This window comes from Pan troglodytes, chromosome 6, assembly GCF_028858775.2.
Source record: "Pan troglodytes isolate AG18354 chromosome 6, NHGRI_mPanTro3-v2.0_pri, whole genome shotgun sequence".
NCBI lineage: Eukaryota > Metazoa > Chordata > Mammalia > Primates > Hominidae > Pan > Pan troglodytes.
This window is the reverse complement of record NC_072404.2, coordinates 96,404,200-96,420,770: the sequence shown is the minus strand read 5'-3', so window position 1 is coordinate 96,420,770 and position 16,571 is coordinate 96,404,200. Positions and strand designations below refer to the sequence as shown.

The 16,571-nt window shown below is 41.4% G+C and overlaps 1 protein-coding gene across 4 annotated transcripts in view; it reads left to right on the top strand.

Annotated features, from left to right (window-relative positions):
* The first annotated feature begins 454 nt into the window (after positions 1 to 454).
* Positions 455 to 16,571, top strand: part of ELAPOR2 (endosome-lysosome associated apoptosis and autophagy regulator family member 2) — a 230,694-nt gene continuing 214,577 nt past the window's right edge. Inside the window, exon 1 of one of the 4 annotated variants that reach the window (XM_527807.9) lies at positions 455 to 784. In XM_527807.9, the coding sequence (XP_527807.3) occupies positions 596 to 784 (189 nt within the window). In that variant the 5' untranslated portion in view covers positions 455 to 595. The remainder of the gene's footprint in view (positions 785 to 16,571) is intronic. The other 3 variants (XM_009453476.5, XM_054687617.2, XM_054687619.1) reach the window with 3 other exon arrangements.

Genomic DNA, 16,571 nt, shown 5'->3' with positions numbered 1-16,571 from the left:
CGCCATTTCATGCACACCCTAATCACCTAGAAATTCGATCTGACGCTAGCCAGCATGGATCCTTACAAGGGATGTTCCGAGGGCACATGTGCGTGTTTGTGTGCAATGAGGAAAGTGGCGAGCTTTTTAAAGACCCACCGCCAGAAAACAATGTCCTGATGTCCTGTATTTACTCTGGCTTCATCCCGGGAGCGCCCCTCCCAGTGGGCCACGGGGACCTGAGATAGGCTACTCCACGGGGTCCCCAGCCTCTCTCGCCCTCTAGCGCGAGGCGAGCGCCGCGCAGCCCCTGGGGACCCGCCGGGCTGGGCCGCAGCCCCCGCCCGCGCCACCTGCTCCCCAGCTCCAGCGTCCCCGCCCCGCGTCCCGCCCCCGCGCCGCGCCCGCGCCCCGCGGTCCCTCCCTCCGGCGTGACGGGAGCATCGGCGCTGGCTGCCCGGGCCGCGAGCGCAGCAGAGCTGTCAGCGGGCGGACGGGCAGCGGGTGACGGAGCGGCGAGCCGAGCGCACAGCAGTCGCGGCCCGGGAGCCGGAGCTGCCGCCGCACCCCGGGAAGGCTGCCTTGCCGCCGGCCCGCCGACCGCGGCCGGACGAAGATGCTGTTCCGCGCCCGGGGGCCGGTACGGGGCAGGGGCTGGGGGCGGCCGGCGGAGGCTCCCCGCCGCGGGCGCTCGCCGCCCTGGAGCCCCGCCTGGATTTGCTGCTGGGCGCTCGCCGGCTGCCAGGCGGCCTGGGCTGGGGACCTGCCCTCCTCCTCCAGCCGCCCGCTTCCTCCTTGCCAGGAGGTGAGCAGCACCTGGTCCTCTACCTGGAGTTTGCTGGGGGAGGGCGCGGAAGATGAAGGCTGAGAGCGGTTCCTGTTTATTTCTGTTTGCCATCCCCTTTTCCTTTGCTTGGAGAACAGGGGCTTTCGTTTGCTTCGAGGGGTGAAGTTGCCCGCCCTGGTAGCTGGCCCGGAGAGGGTGTGTGGCTTCGCTGTCTCTCGGGGGATGCTTTTCTGTCCGCGCTTGTGTCTTTTGGGGGCTCTGCAGGACTTTGCGGCGTCCTTTTTGGACAGCCAGGTTTGAGGACCTGGGGTCGAGGGAAACATTTCAGGAAGGGGAGGAGACTGGGGAAGCCCCACCAGTGGGATTTGAAGAACCATCTCATCACAGCTTTTCCAGAGAGCCAGACACAGACACCAGAGGATTTCCCGCTCCTCCTCCCCCTGTCTCCACTCCCCTGTGTCTGCAAACGCCTTCGTCCCACTCCCCTGCCCTCAGCTTCCTGATTAAGGCCCTGTGGGTTTGCTAAGCCAATGTATGGTGTCACTTAGCATCCTTCTGACAAAATGTGGATTTGAATTTGGGGGGGAAAAAAAAGGAGTATGTACTTGGTAGAGAAGAGGCAGGTCGGTGATAGAGAAAATTAGAAAAGACAGTGAATATGCTTCTTTTGGGAGGTGCTTTATCACCTGGCTGAAGTATTGCCGCGGTGTATTTTATAGCTTGTAATTATTGTTGTACAGCCAAAAAGGATAAACTATGGGTGATGAGATTTTTATCTGGCTTTTAGAAGAACGAGACAGTGTGCCAAAAATTTACAGGGGGTGTCATTGGTTCTTGTATTGGGTGTTTATCTTTCCATTTAGTGTTCCAGAAAGTGCATCCTCTTAATGAAAATCAATGAGGGGAAGGAAGCAACATTTCTGACCTACTTTGATTGTGTTGGGAGGATATATGGAATAGATACTGTTTTTAGGAAGATTGTTAGGAATCAGGGCGATGGGTCGTTTTAATTAATGTAGCAAAAATAGGTTAGCCAATAGCCCCTCTGGGAAGAAAGGCCAGACCCTCTTGTTTGTGTATGTTGCTCTAACTTCTGAATTTTACCGAGACTTGAATTACAGAGTATCTGTGTTCTAGACATCATCCATCATCTATGGATTTTCATCTTTCTCTCCTACAGTACAGGTCCCAGGACAGACTGAAATGAAAGAGAATCGGATCAAAGGCTTGTGTGCGAACACACAGCAATGTTGTAATTGGGGAAATCAGGGCAAGAGCTCAACAAACAGCTGTGTTTAATTTTAGGGCTTTTTAGTATAATGAGCTTAATCTATATTCTACAACTTTACATATCACCTGGGAATAATCCATTATTCCAGGTTTCCACAGAAAGCTGCTTCTTGGACATCTCAGATTGAACAGTTGTGACAAGATAAACTTTATCCTCCAGCCCCCAACTTCTAATATGCAGAATGTATTTTTCTAAACTGAAAAGTCTTAAGCTTCTGATAACATCGATTCTTAGTAATGAAAATCTGCTTGAAGTAGGCGAAGGTCAGGGTCAATAGAAGTGATGCCTTTGGTCTCTACAACTAGACTAATCTTTTAGATGAACACATGTCCTACACATGTATACCTAGAAAGAAGAGTCTGCAACCTAAAACAAAGATTGAAAGGAGGGGCAGAGAGATGACAGAAGGTTCAGGAAGGCTGGGTTCACTTGATCACAGGTCCTTATTGCATTGGCTTTAGAAATTGCATGTGACTCATCCTTTGAGATCTGAAATTTACATTTTCCTTCTGAAAAATGAGAATAAATAAAATATATAGGAGGACGCTATTGAGCCTGCCTTTGGCTGTATGTTTTTATAAATGTTAATGCACAGATCCATTTATGTTCTTCCTGATGACTGACAAGTAAGAGGACCTAATGGGAGTTAGAAGTTCTTGGAAGTAGAAGAGGCCTAGTGACCTCCCAGGGGTTGAATCTGTTTGATATCTGGTCTAACCAGTGGAGCTAATTTACAGAATTGGTCATTGTTTTTCTCTGACATTGTTTTTAAGAGGAAAGTGGGGAGGGCAAGTTATTTTCAGACTTTGAAGGTAAAGGAATGTTTGTGCTGGGAGTGGGGAAAGGGTATCCTCTTGAGCTCAGCCCTTTCCTCTGAATACAGTTATGGGATTGTGGGCTAAACGCCTGTGAATAAAGACACAGTTAAAGTAACTACTCTGTGTTCACTCCTGCTCGTTTATCATTTTCCACTTTTTGTTAACATTAAAGGAGGCAAATGCCACAAAGGACAGACTATGCAATGGGGAACAGAGTGAGGGCAGTTAAAGTGAGGAATTTTCAGGCTGAGAGCTAAAACCAACTCTCAATGTGAGAGAATGTTGAGGAGTATAGAAAAAGCTATAGGCCATTTTGAACCTCATTTTCCCCCAGTAGTTTGTGTCACCCTCATTTATTAATATTTTTATAGAAGTAGTCATGTTTAACAAAGTTACATAAACTCTGATTTTCCTGCCTGGTTTTAGAGGAAAGCAACTAAAGGAAGACAAATGCAGAGAACTGGCCTGGGAGTCATCCAGTTATAATTGCCTGAGTTCAGAAAAAAGGCCCTTCAAAAACTAGGTTATGGGTAAAAGTTACATTTAGATTTTTGCAGAGGAATGGACTCTGGGGTGAAACTCATAAAATACAGATTCCTTTGTCAAAGTCTTTGGATTATGAAGTCGAAAGGGGGAGAAAAATTATTGTGTTGGAATGTTCAGCTGGTGATCAGATCAGCAGTGTGGAAGCACACGCACAAACAGGAAGCGATCATTTGGGAGACAGAAATAAAAGGAAAGTCAAAGTGCTGGCAGATGAAGCACAAGAATAGGATGTGACTTTGGAAAATGGTATTCAAAGGAAATAAATGAGGCCTGGACATCAGAAAGTATAGAATTCCTCAGGTTTTTGTATGGGGTGAACTTATAAAAGGTAAATCTTCTTTGGGTTTCTTGGCCTGTGTTTCACTTATAAAATGTTATTAATAAAACATGACCAATTATTTGTATTATGAGGATGAAATGAGATTAATATAAGATAAAGGAGAAATATAAATGTGAGGGCTGATTATTGCTAGATTAGTAGAGCTAGATCCTGATATTTTGGGAAGAGTCTACAGTGAGACTCCAGAGGTTCCTAGGATAGGCCCATCCAAGACTTGGCATGACATTTTTGACTCAGTGAATAATAGGACTTAATGGGGCTGCCAGAGCAAAAAAATATAAAGGCCAACAGATAATTCAGAGTTGCAGTAAGGTATCAGAAGATAGAAGAGTACATGAGAGTAAAAAGAACAGAACTAATTGGATTATGTCTGTATTATTTACATTTGGTAAATTAAATCACAAAATAGCTGATTCTTAGTTCACTGCTGTAAAATCTTGCATAATGCAATTCTGCTGTTCTCCCTGACTACTGAATGATGAGTTTTGCTAACAGTTTTTGTTCCACATTCAGTTTATACCATGTGCTAGACAAAATGTCAGATATGAAATTAGTAATTTAAAGAATATAATTTAATTGGATAAGGATGAGACAGATATGTAAACAAACATTGAAATTAAGTGATTTGAAGCCATGAAAGAAGCAATGGGCCATCATATCTACTGAGGGGGGCGGGATCAGAAAAGGCCCTATGGAGGAAGTGAATGAGACTTAATTGATAAGTAGGAATTTGCCAAGCAGACAAGGGTCAGATGTGAGTGTAGGCTAGTTTGGGGGAAAGACATTTCAGGTGAAGAGCACAGATTGAAAAAGGGCAGAAACATGAAACAGCATTGTATTGTAATTGGTTCTAACTGAAGTACAGCATGCAATGAGAAGCTTAATGAGAGATGAATCTGACAGGCAGGCAGGAGCCTATCATAAGGGACCTTATATCACACTAAGAAGCTGGTCTTCATTTAGTAGGCAATAGGATGCAGTAGTAGGACTTCAAAAAGAGGAGTAGTATGCTTTAGATAGAATTGGCAGTGAGTGGATGCAGAGGGTGAGAGAATGAAATGTTCTAACTTGATTAGAGGATGGTGCCTCTTAACCTCCCTGAGAAGAAATGTGAAGAAGATGGGATAACGAGCTTGTTCTGTCTGGAAGGAGTGACTTTATGTAGAGCTGTTGAGTAGGCAGTTAGGTATTATTAGGCCCTGTTCCTCAGGGGCATGGTGTGGGCTGGTGTGGTGACCTGGGAATAACTTGAATGAAAGACATTGTTGAAATTACTGGATTGGTTGAGATCATGCAGGGAGTGAGAACAAAGTGCTGAAGATAGGACTTGGGTTTTACCTACATGAAAGGGGACAGAAACCGAGGAGTTCACAAAGGAGACATGTAGCAATGGCTGGTAAAGAAGAAATATGAGTGTGGAGTTGTGGGAAAAAGAAAAGCCTTTGAAGAAGATAGGGCTCATTGTGTGTCAGTTGCCTGATGAAATCCAAATAAGATGATGACTGAAGAGAGAAGATTGAATTCTGTGATTAGGTCACTGGTGCTCAGCACCAGAGTGTTTCCTATGGGATGGTGGAGATGGGTTGAGTGTTAACTGGGAGGTGAGATGGTGGTGATGGAGTAGAATTGTGTTATAGAGCCTTCCTAGATTTGGTAAGCTACTGGGTCTTCAAAATCCATATAAACCACAAGACCTGTAATGGTCATGTTTTTTGTTTCAGAACTTGATGGGCACAGCTGAGAAACATCCTTTCTGTAGGAAGTCCCTGAAGGCCATGGGCTATGGGTGAAGCTGTCAAAGGTTCTACAGTCACACTGTTATTGAAGGAGTTAGGACTCAGCCTCTGTTTTCAAGCAGTTAACGTAACTAATCTTTCCTGTTAATGCCTGTGGAGGTGAATTTTCCATTTCCAGTTCTTATGCTTAGAATCATTTCTCATGTTTTAGGCAAATGCGAGCAAGTATTCACACCATCAATATTTACAATGTAAAACCAAGAGTTGACAGATCTGTGAAGTGTCATATTTTAGCACAAGGGATGGAAATAGCAGAGCATAGTATAGAGTGGCACGTTTTCCTATCATAGTGTCTTCTTCAGCAGAGTCTTGCATCTTATAATAATTCTTTATTGTCAGAAAACACTAGCCACATTTTGGTTGCTTTTCTTTTCTCTTTAAGAAACCACAGATTATTCTCTTTCCTTTTTGCCTTTCATCATGTGTGTTCTATGTAGTATTTCAATATTCAATATGTATATATACATATATTTATCATGTACTTATATAGCAGGTAGTGACAATGAATGGATGAACAAAACATAGGCCCCTGCTCCATGGAGCTTTGTAATCTCAGGGGAGTAGGTTTAAAACAAAACCACACATCATGCAATTACATTTGCCATAAGTACTGTGACGGAAAATTTCCGTGTGCAGTGAGAATGAATAGCCATCCTAGTTAGGGGCTGGGAGCAGGTGGATTACCAGGAAAAGATGTTTAAGGTAAGATCTAAAGGATGAGTAGGAGTTACCTGGATGCAGGTTGTGGGTGATGGTGAGAGAACATCTCTCACAGAGGAAGCCTCCTGACCTAGATCCATCCCTATATCCTATCCTTTCCTGGACTAGTAAAAACAAAGGATCTTTTCTCTTCTCTGAATTCTAGTCACAGCCTATTGTTTACTCTCTGACACATATATGCTGTCCCACAAGTGTTTTGCACGCACAGCCCCCCGCCCCATATAGATGAATGAGTTGTGCTCTCTCCAAGGGCACCCAGCTAAAGGGGTAAGAAGAAGAATCCATCCATTTCTCAGCATGCTTAGCTATATGTCCTGGCACAGGTCTGCATTTACCTGGAAAAAGGGATACCTTTTTCTAGTTCATATGCCCAGAGGGGGTCACTATTTTCTAAATCACACAAAGGCACTATTTGTTTTACCAGAGGCTTTGAATACACGAATGTTATCTCTCCCCTAGTACATGATATGTTCATTGAGGGCAAGGATTGTATCATCTTATTAGCAAACAGTACTATCTTTTCATTTAAGGCATTTTGGGGGTTTTAAAAATGAGTAAGACATATATCCTTTTCTTTGGGAGCACTAATCACTGACTTAAAAATATAGTAAGTGAATAGTTTCTGCTTTTTCAGTTATAAACAGGAATTGATCTTTATGGTACATTTAATTCTAATCAACATATCCTCTTGGTTGTGCCAGATTTAAGACCCTGAAATAAACCCTAGTGGTCAGTTTGGGCGAGGTGGCCCACACCTGTAATCCCAACACTTTGGAAGGCTGAGGTAGGTAAATCGCTTGAGCCAAGCAGTTTAAGACCATCCTGGGCAACATAGCAAGACCCTGTCTCTACAAAAAAATAAAAAAATTAGCTGGGCATGGTGGCATGGGCCTGTAGTCCCAGCTACTTGGGATGCTGAGGTGGGAGAATTGATTGAACCTGGGAGGTTGAGGCTGCAGGGAGCTGTGATTGTGCCACTGCACTCCAGTCTGGGTGACAGAGCAAGACCCTGTCTCAAACAAAACAAAACAAAACAAACCCTGTGATCAGAATATATTGAAGTTGATTCTCAACTCAGTTTACAACTCGAGTTGAAAGTACATTTATTACCCTTATTCAAAATGTTGCTTTTATAAGCTCTTTTCTCTAGGTTAGTAGTCCACAAAGTGAGCTCCTAGGACCAGCAGTGTCAACATTAGTTAGGAAGTTGTTAGAAATATAAGTGCTTGGTTCCTGTGCACAACCTACTAAAATGGAAACCCTGGGATTGAAGCCCAGCAAGAACCATTGCACTCAGTATAAAGAAAGGAATTGGTATCGTTTGCCTGTGTTCCCACCCAAATCTCATCTTGAATTCCCGTGTGTTGTGGGAGGGACCTGGTGGGAGTTAATTGAATCATGGGGGCAGTTATTTCACATGCTGTTCTCATGATAGTGAATAAGTTTCTTGAGATCCAATGGTTTCATAAGGGGGAGTTTCCCTGCACAATCTCTCTTCTCTTGTCTGCCGCCATGTGAGATGTGCCTTTCACCTTCCACAATGATTGTGAGGCCTCCCTAGCCACTGAAACTATAGGTCCATTAAATCCCTTTCTTTTCTAAATTGCCCAGCCTTGGGTATGTCTTTATCAGCAGTGTGAAAACGGACTGATACAGGAATACAGTTTAGTTGCCTGAAATCCAGGGACCCATTTCATTGCTAAAATTCCCTAAACTGTCACCCTAGCTTACTTCCTGCTTCTGCAGGGTGTCTTAGAAACTCCTTAAATAATCCCATCAAATGGACCATGAGATTCTCTCATTACCATGAAGTACACCAGCAAGCATTTCTTAATTATCTTTTATATGTCAGGAATTATGCAAGATGCTGGTGATAAAACAGGATTCAGGGAATATTGTCATCATTCTCCAGGAGATCATAGCCTGATAGAAGACGCAAATATGGAAATTAATGAAGCACCTCTTTCTGAGATTGACATTAAAATAGAAAAACATGGTAATATTAAGAGAGTATGGTTAGCCTTCTTGGTAAATGTTTTCCAATGTTTGCTACTTATGGGGGAGTGATGTTTACATTTTGGTCCAGCTGCAAAGTAGTGTCTTGTTATAGTACAAGCAGTATTGAAGGTATTTAAGAATCTAATGCAAATGTGAGCCCTGCCACTGGTTTATGTGACCTTCAACAAATTAACCCCTTTAAATCTTTTCTTGTCTGAAAATGGACAGAGTAAAACCTGTCTTATCTATGTTAGAATTGCTGTGAGATCAAGCTAATGCCTTTGAAAGCACTTTGTAAATTCTAATGCAGTCGCCAATATCAGTTATTATTCTCATGTAGTGAAGAATAGTGTTTCTCAGGAGGTGCATTGAAGTATGAAAGATCTGGGATATGGGTAGGTAAATTTGTTTACTTACAAAAATATTTTATAGGAGTACTTTTTCTAACTATAAAAGTTATACGTTGTGAAACATTGTGCCCAGTTGATTGTTCTGTCATCACTGAAATTTACTTGGCTTCAAGCACCCCAAACTCTCCTGGTTTTTCTCTTAATCCATTGTAATCTCTCTCAGTTTTTGCCAGTTTCTCTTGACATCTTGACATTGCCATGTTCCAGCGATTTATTCTTGGCCCTCCTGTCTTTTCTGTCATCCTTACACTCCTAGTGATGTCGGGAGTCTCTTGGCTTTAAATATCACCTACATGTGGATAGCTCCCAAATTAACACTTCCTTTGTGGACCATCCCCTGGAATCCTATCAAGCATAGCCTTGGTGTCACCACTTGTATAAGTACCTTAAATCTGACGGGTACCAAACTGAACTCCTGACATTTTCCCCAAACCTACTCCTTGTATAGTTTTCTCCATTTCATTGAATGGCAACTCCTTTCTTCTAGTTGCTCATATCTAGAACTCTGCAATCTCCACTGATGTCTTTTCTCCTACATCCTACATCCATCCTATCAGCAAATCCTCTTCCCAATAGCTGAATCAGAACTTCTCACTTCTGTAATTTCTGGGCCATACCACCATTGTATCTTGCCTGGACTATCACTGTAACTTTCCATCTTGATGTCACAGTGCAGCTCAGAGATAGCATTAAAATATAAATTTAAAACTGTTATTCTTTTGTTCAACACCCTTCTAAGGCTTCATTAATACAAGACTGTATTAGGCCGTTCTCGCATTGCGTAAAAAAAGTACCTGAGATTGGGTACTTTATAAAGAAAAGATGTTTAATTGACTCATGGTTCTGGAGGCTTTATAGGAAGCACAGTGCTGGCAGATGCTGGGCCTCTAGGGAGGCCTCAAGAAGCTTACAGTCATGGTGGAAGGCAAAGGGGGAGCAGGGACATCACATGGTAAAAGCAGGAGCAAGAGTGAGTGGAGGGGCAGGTACCACATATTTTTAGATGACCAGATCTCGATCTCCTGAGAACTCATTATTGCAAAGATAGCACCAAGCCATGAGCAATCCGCCCCCATGATCCAGACACCTCCCACCAGGCCCCATCTTCAGCATTGGGGATTAAAATTCAACATGAGATTTGGGTGGTGACAAATATCCAAACTATATCAAAGGTCCAACCTAATCTGACCTCCATGAAGCCTCTAATGTCACCTCTTATTACTCTCCCTCTTTTAGTTTATTTTGTGCTTCTATAACAGAATACCATAGATTGGGTAAGTTATAATGAACAGTAATTTATTTGCCTCCAGGTTTAGGAGGTAGGAAAGTCCAAGATCCAGGTGAGGGCCTCCTTGCTATGTCATACCACGGCAAAAGGCCAAGGGCAAGAAAGAAAGAGAGAGAAAGAGAACAAGTGCAAGAGGGGGCCTGAACTCTATTTTATAAGGAACCTATTCCTGCAGTAATGCCATCAGCCATATATGAGGATGGAGCCCTCATGAACCAATACCTCCCATTAGGCCCCACCTCCCAACATCACCACATTTGGGATAAAGTTTCTAACATATCAACCTTCACAGACACATTCAAACCATAGAACTCCCCATTTTTCATTTTGCTTCAGCCAGTCCCAGTCTACTTGTTCTTCCTAGAATGTGTTATGCATGCCCCTTTCTCAAGGCCTCTGTACTGGATCTTTTCTGCCTGGAACTCTCTTCATTCAGGTATTTACTTGGCTTTGTCCCTCATGCACTTCAGGTTTCTACTCAATTGTCATTTTGTCAGTAAGGCTTTCCCTGGCTACCTATTTAAAATTGCAATCCCGGCCAGGCGCCTGTAATCCCAGCACTTTGGGAGGCCGAGGCTGGCGGATCACGAGGTCAGGAGATTGAGAGCATCCTAGCTAACACGGTGAAACCCCGTCTCTACAAAAAAATACAAAAAATTAGCCAGGCATGGTGGTGGGAGCCTGTGGTTCCAGCTGCTCGGGAGGCTGAGGCAGGAGAATGGCGTGAACCTGGGAGGCGGAGTTTGCAGTGAGCCGAGATCAGGACACTGCACTCCAGCCTGGGCGACAGAGCGAGGCTCGGTCTCAAAAAAATAAATAAATAAATAAAATAAAATTTCAATCCCTTCCTCTCAATCTACATTTCATGCTTTTGTTTTTCTCTATAGCCCTTTTAGCGTCCATAATAATGTATATTTTAATTATTTATTTGGTTTGTATGACTTCACATTCCCTCAATAAATTGTAAGCTTCATATAGATAAAAAGACACTACTATATCCCTAGCACATTGAAGAGTGCCTGGCACTTAGTAGATGTTCAATAAATGCTTGTTGAATGAATGTGTAAATTTAATTTTGGGCACATAGGCTGTTTTAAATTTTCTGTTGTATAATCAAAACAGTGTTATAATCAATGTTTGTTATGATCAAAAACAATGCAAAACAGTGTCTGGATTTTTAATTAATTGAGATGATTACTTGTAGCAGAAAAGTTAGATTGAAGGACATAAACGGTATACTCTGGACAGCACTGAAAACTGTTATGATCATTACAAATTTGATGGTAAAAATGCTATTTCATTGGGACAATTGACATTTAAACATTTTTTAATTTTTAACTTTTGTGGGTACATAGTAGATATATATGTGGTACACGAGATTGTTTTGATACAGGCATGCAATGTGAAATAATCACATCATGGAGAATGAGTTATCTGTCCCCTCAAGCGTTTATCCTTTGTGTTACAATTAAGTTACACTCCTTCAGTTATTTAAAAATGTACAATTAACTTACTATTTGCTATAGTCACACTGTTGTGGTATCAAATAATAGGACTTATTTATTTTTTCTATTTTTTTGTACCAATTAATTATCCACACCTCCCTCTCCAACCCCCCCACTACCTTTCCCAGACTCTGGTAACTGTTCTTCTAATCTCTCTGTCTATGAGTTCACTTGTTTTGATTTTTAGATCAACAAATGAGAACGTGTGATGTGTGTCTTTCTGTGCCTAGCTTATTTCACTTAACACAATTACCTCCAGTTCTATCCATGTTGTTGCAAATGACAGAATCTCATTCTTTTTTTATGTCTGAATAGTACTCCATTGGGTATATATACCACATTTTCTTTTTTTTTTTCTAGATGAAGTCTCACTCTGTCGCCAGGCTGGAGTGCAGTGGTGCAATCTCGGCTCACTGCAACCTCCGCCTCCCAGGTTCAAGTGATTCTCCTGCCTCAGATTCCCGAGTAGCTGGGACAACAGGTGCTCACCACCATGCCCAGCTAATTTTTGTATTTTTAGTAGAGATTGGGTTTCACCCCGTTGGCCAGGATGGTCTTGATCTCTTGACCTTGTGATCCGCCCACCTCAGCCTCCCAAAGTTCTGGGATTACAGGCATGAGCCACCACACCCAGCCGTACCACATTTTCTTTATCCATTCATTTGTTGATGGACACTTAGGTTGTTTCTAAATCTTAGCTATTGTGAACAGTTGTGCAACAAACGTCACAATGCAGATATCTCTTTGATATACTGATTTCCTTTCTTTTGAGTCCATAACCAGCAGTGGGATTGCTGGTTTATGTGGTAGCTCTATTTTTAGTTTTGTGAGGAAACATCATACTTTTCTCCACAGTGGTTGCACTAATTTACATTCCTATCAACAGTGTAGAAGGATTCCCTTTTCTCTACATTCTCACCAGCATTTGTTTTTGCCTGTCTTTTGGATAGTCATTTTAACTGGGGTGAGATGATATTGTAGTTTTGATTTGCATTTCTCTAATGACTGGTGATATTGAGCACCTTTTCATATGCCTGTTTGCCACATGCATGTCTTCTTTTGAGAAATATCTATTCAAATCCTTTGCCCATTTTTTGACTAGATTATTAGATTTTTTTCCTACAGAGTTGTTTGAGCTCCTTATATATTCTGGTTAGTAATCCCTTGTCAGATGCAAATATTTTCTCCCATTCTGTAGGTTATCTCTTCACTTTGTTTATTGTTTCCTTTGCTATGCAGAAGCTTTTTAACCAGGTGTAATCCCATTTGTCTATTTTTGCTTTGGTTGTCTGTGCTTCTGTGGTATTGCTCAAGAAATTTTTGCCCAGACCAATATCCTGGAGATTTTCCCCAATGTTGTCCTTTAGTAGTTTCTTAGTTTGAAGTCTTCGATTTAAGTTTTAATCCATTTTGATTTGATTTTTGTATACAGTGGGAGATCAAGGTCAGTTTTATTCTTGTGCATATGGATGTCTAGTTTTTCCAGCATCATTTATTGAAGAGACTGTCCTTTCCCCAGTGTATATTCTTGGTACCTTTGTCAAAAATGAGTTCACTCTAGGTGTGTGGATTTGTTTCTGGATTCTCTATTCTGTTCCCATTGGTCTATGTGTCTGTTTTTATGACAGTATCATGCTATTTTGGTTACTATAGCTTTGTAGTATAATTTGAAGTCTGGTAATTTGATTCCTTCAGTTTTGTTCTTTCTGCTTAGGATAGTGTATCAGTTCTTTTCACATTGATATAAAGAACTGCCCAAGACTGGATAATTTATAAAGGAAAGAGGTTTAATTGACTCACAGCTCCACATGGCTGGGGAGGCCCCAGGAAACTTAACAATCATGGCAGAAGGTGAAGGGGAGGCACATACCTTCACAAGGCAGCAGGAGAGAGAAGAGTGAAGGAGGAACTTCCAAAGACTTATAACATCATCAGATCTCATGAGAATTCACTCACTATCACGAGAATGGGATGGGGGAAACTGCTCTGAAGATCAAATCACCTCCCTCCCTTGACATGTGGGGACTACAGTTCCCTCTGTCGACACATGGGGATTATAATTTGAAATGAGATTGGAGTGGGGACACAGAGCCAAACTGTATCAGATATCTTTGGCTATTCGGGGTCTTTTGTGGTTTCATATAAATTTTAGTATTGTTTTTCTATTTCTTTGAAGAATACCATAGGTACTTTGATAGGGATTGCATTAAATCTGTAGATTGCTTTGGGCAGTATGGACATTTAAACAATATTCTTCCAATTCATAAACATGGAATATTTTCCCATTTTTTGGTGGCCTCTTGAATTTCTTTCATCAGGGTTCTATAGTTCTCATTATAGAGATTTTTCACTTCTTTGGTTAAGTTGATTCCTAGGTATTTTATTCATGGCTATTGTAAATGAGATTACTTTTTTTGATTTCTTTTTTGGAGTGTTCACTGTTGACATATAGAAATGCCACTGATTTTTGTATGTTGATTTGTGTATCCTGCAACCTTGTTGAATTTTTTTTATCAGTCCTAATAGTTTTTTTGGTGGAGTCTTTAGGTTTTTCCAATATAAGATATGTCATCTGCAAACAAGGATAACTTGACTTCTTCTATTCCAATTTGGATGCCCTTTTATTCTTTTTCTTATCTGATTGCTCTATCTAGGATTTCCAGTACTATGGTGAATAACAGTGGTGACAGTGGGCATTCTTGTAGTGTTCAAGATCTTAGAGGAAAGGCTTTCAGTTTTTCCCCATTTGGTATGATACTAGCTGTGTACCTGTTTTATGTGGCTTTTATTACGTTGAGGTATGTTCCTTCTTTTTTTTAAATATATTTTTTATTTATTTATTTTTTATTATTATACTTTAAGTTTTAGGGTACATGTGCACATTGTGCAGGTTAGTTACATATGTATACATGTGCCATGCTGGTGCGCTGCACCCACTAACTCGTCATCTAGCATTAGGTATATCTCCCAATGCTATCCCTCCCCCCTCCCCCGACCCCGCAACAGCCCCCAGAGTGTGATATTCCCCTTCCTGTGTCCATGTGATCTCACTGTTCAATTCTCACCTATGAGTGAGAATATGCGGTGTTTGGGTTTTTGTTCTTGCGATAGTTTACTGAGAATGATGATTTCCAATTTCATCCATGTCCCTACAAAGGACACGAACTCATCATTTTTTATGGCTGCATAGTATTCCATGGTGTATATGTGCCACATTTTCTTAATCCAGTCTATCATTGTTGGACATTTGGGTTGGTTCCAAGTCTTTGCTATTGTGAATAATGCCACAATAAACATGCGTGTGCATGTGTCTTTATAGCAGCATGATTTATATTCCTTTGGGTATATACCCAGTAATGGGATGGCTGGGTCAAATGGTATTTCCAGTTCTAGATCCCTGAGGAATCGCCACACTGACTTCCACAATGGTTGAACTAGTTTACAGTCCCACCAACAGTGTAAAAGTGTTCCTATTTCTCCACATCCTCTCCAGCACCTGTTGTTTCCTGACTTTTTAATGATTGCCATTCTAACTGGTGTGAGATGGTATCTCATTGTGGTTTTGATTTGCATTTCTCTGATGGCCAGTGATGGTGAGCATTTTTTCATGTGTTTTTTGGCTGCATAAATGTCTTCTTTTGAGAAGTGTCTGTTCATGTCCTTTGCCCACTTTTTGATGGGGTTGTTTGTTTTTTTCTTGTAAATTTGTTTGAGTTCATTGTAGATTCTGGATATTAGCCCTTTGTCAGATGAGTAGATTGCAAAAATTTTCTCCCATTTTGTAGGTTGCCTGTTCACTCTGATGGTAGTTTCTTTTGCTGTGCAGAAGCTCTTTAGTTTAATTAGATCCCATTTGTCAATTTTGGCTTTTGTTGCCATTGCTTTTGGTGTTTTAGACATGAAGTCCTTGCCCATGCCTATGTCCTGAATGGTAATGCCTAGGTTTTCTTCTAGGGTTTTTATGGTTTTAGGTCTAACGTTTAAGTCTTTAATCCATCTTGAATTGATTTTTGTATAAGGTGTAAGGAACGGATCCAGTTTCAGCTTTCTACATATGGCTAGCCAGTTTTCCCAGCACCATTTATTAAATAGAGAATTCTTTCCCCATTGCTTGTTTTTCTCAGGTTTGTCAAAGATCAGATAGTTGTAGATATGCGGCGTTATTTCTGAGGGCTCTGTTCTGTTCCATTGATCTATATCTCTGTTTTGGTACCAGTACCATGCTGTTTTGGTTACTGTAGCCTTGTAGTATAGTTTGAAGTCAGGTAGTGTGATGCCTCCAGCTTTGTTCTTTTGGCTTAGGATTGACTTGGCGATGTGGGCTCTTTTTTGGTTCCATATGAACTTTAAAGTAGTTTTTTCCAATTCTGTGAAGAAAGGCATTGGTAGCTTGATGGGGATGGCATTGAATCTGTAAATTGCCTTGGGCAGTATGGCCATTTTCACTATATTGATTCTTCCTACCCATGAGCATGGAACGTTCTTCCATTTGTTTGTATCCTCTTTTATTTCCTTGAGCAGAGGTTTGTAGTTCTCCTTGAAGAGGTCCTTCACATCCCTTGTAAGCTGGATTCCTAGGTATTTTATTCTCTTTGAAGCAATTGTGAATGGGAGTTCACTCATGATTTGGCTCTCTGTTTGTCTGTTATTGGTGTATAAGAATGCTTGTGATTTTTGTAGATTGATTTTGTATCCTGAGACTTTGCTGAAGTTGCTTATCAGCTTAAGGAGATTTTGGGCTGAGACAATGGGGTTTTCTAGATATACAGTCATGTCGTCTGCAAACAGGGACAATTTGACTTCCTCTTTTCCTAATTGAATACCTTTATTTCCTTCTCCTGCCTAATTGCCCTGGCCAGAACTTCCAACACTATGTTGAATAGGAGTGGTGAGAGAGGGCATCCCTGTCTTGTGCCAGTTTTCAAAGGGAATGCTTCCAGTTTTTGCCCATTCAGTATGATATTGGCTGTGGGTTTGTCATAGATAGCTCTTATTATTTTGAAATACATCCCATCAGTACCTAATTTATTGAGAGTTTTTAGTATGAAGGGTTGTTGAATTTTGTCAAAGGCTTTTTCTGCATCTATTGAGAT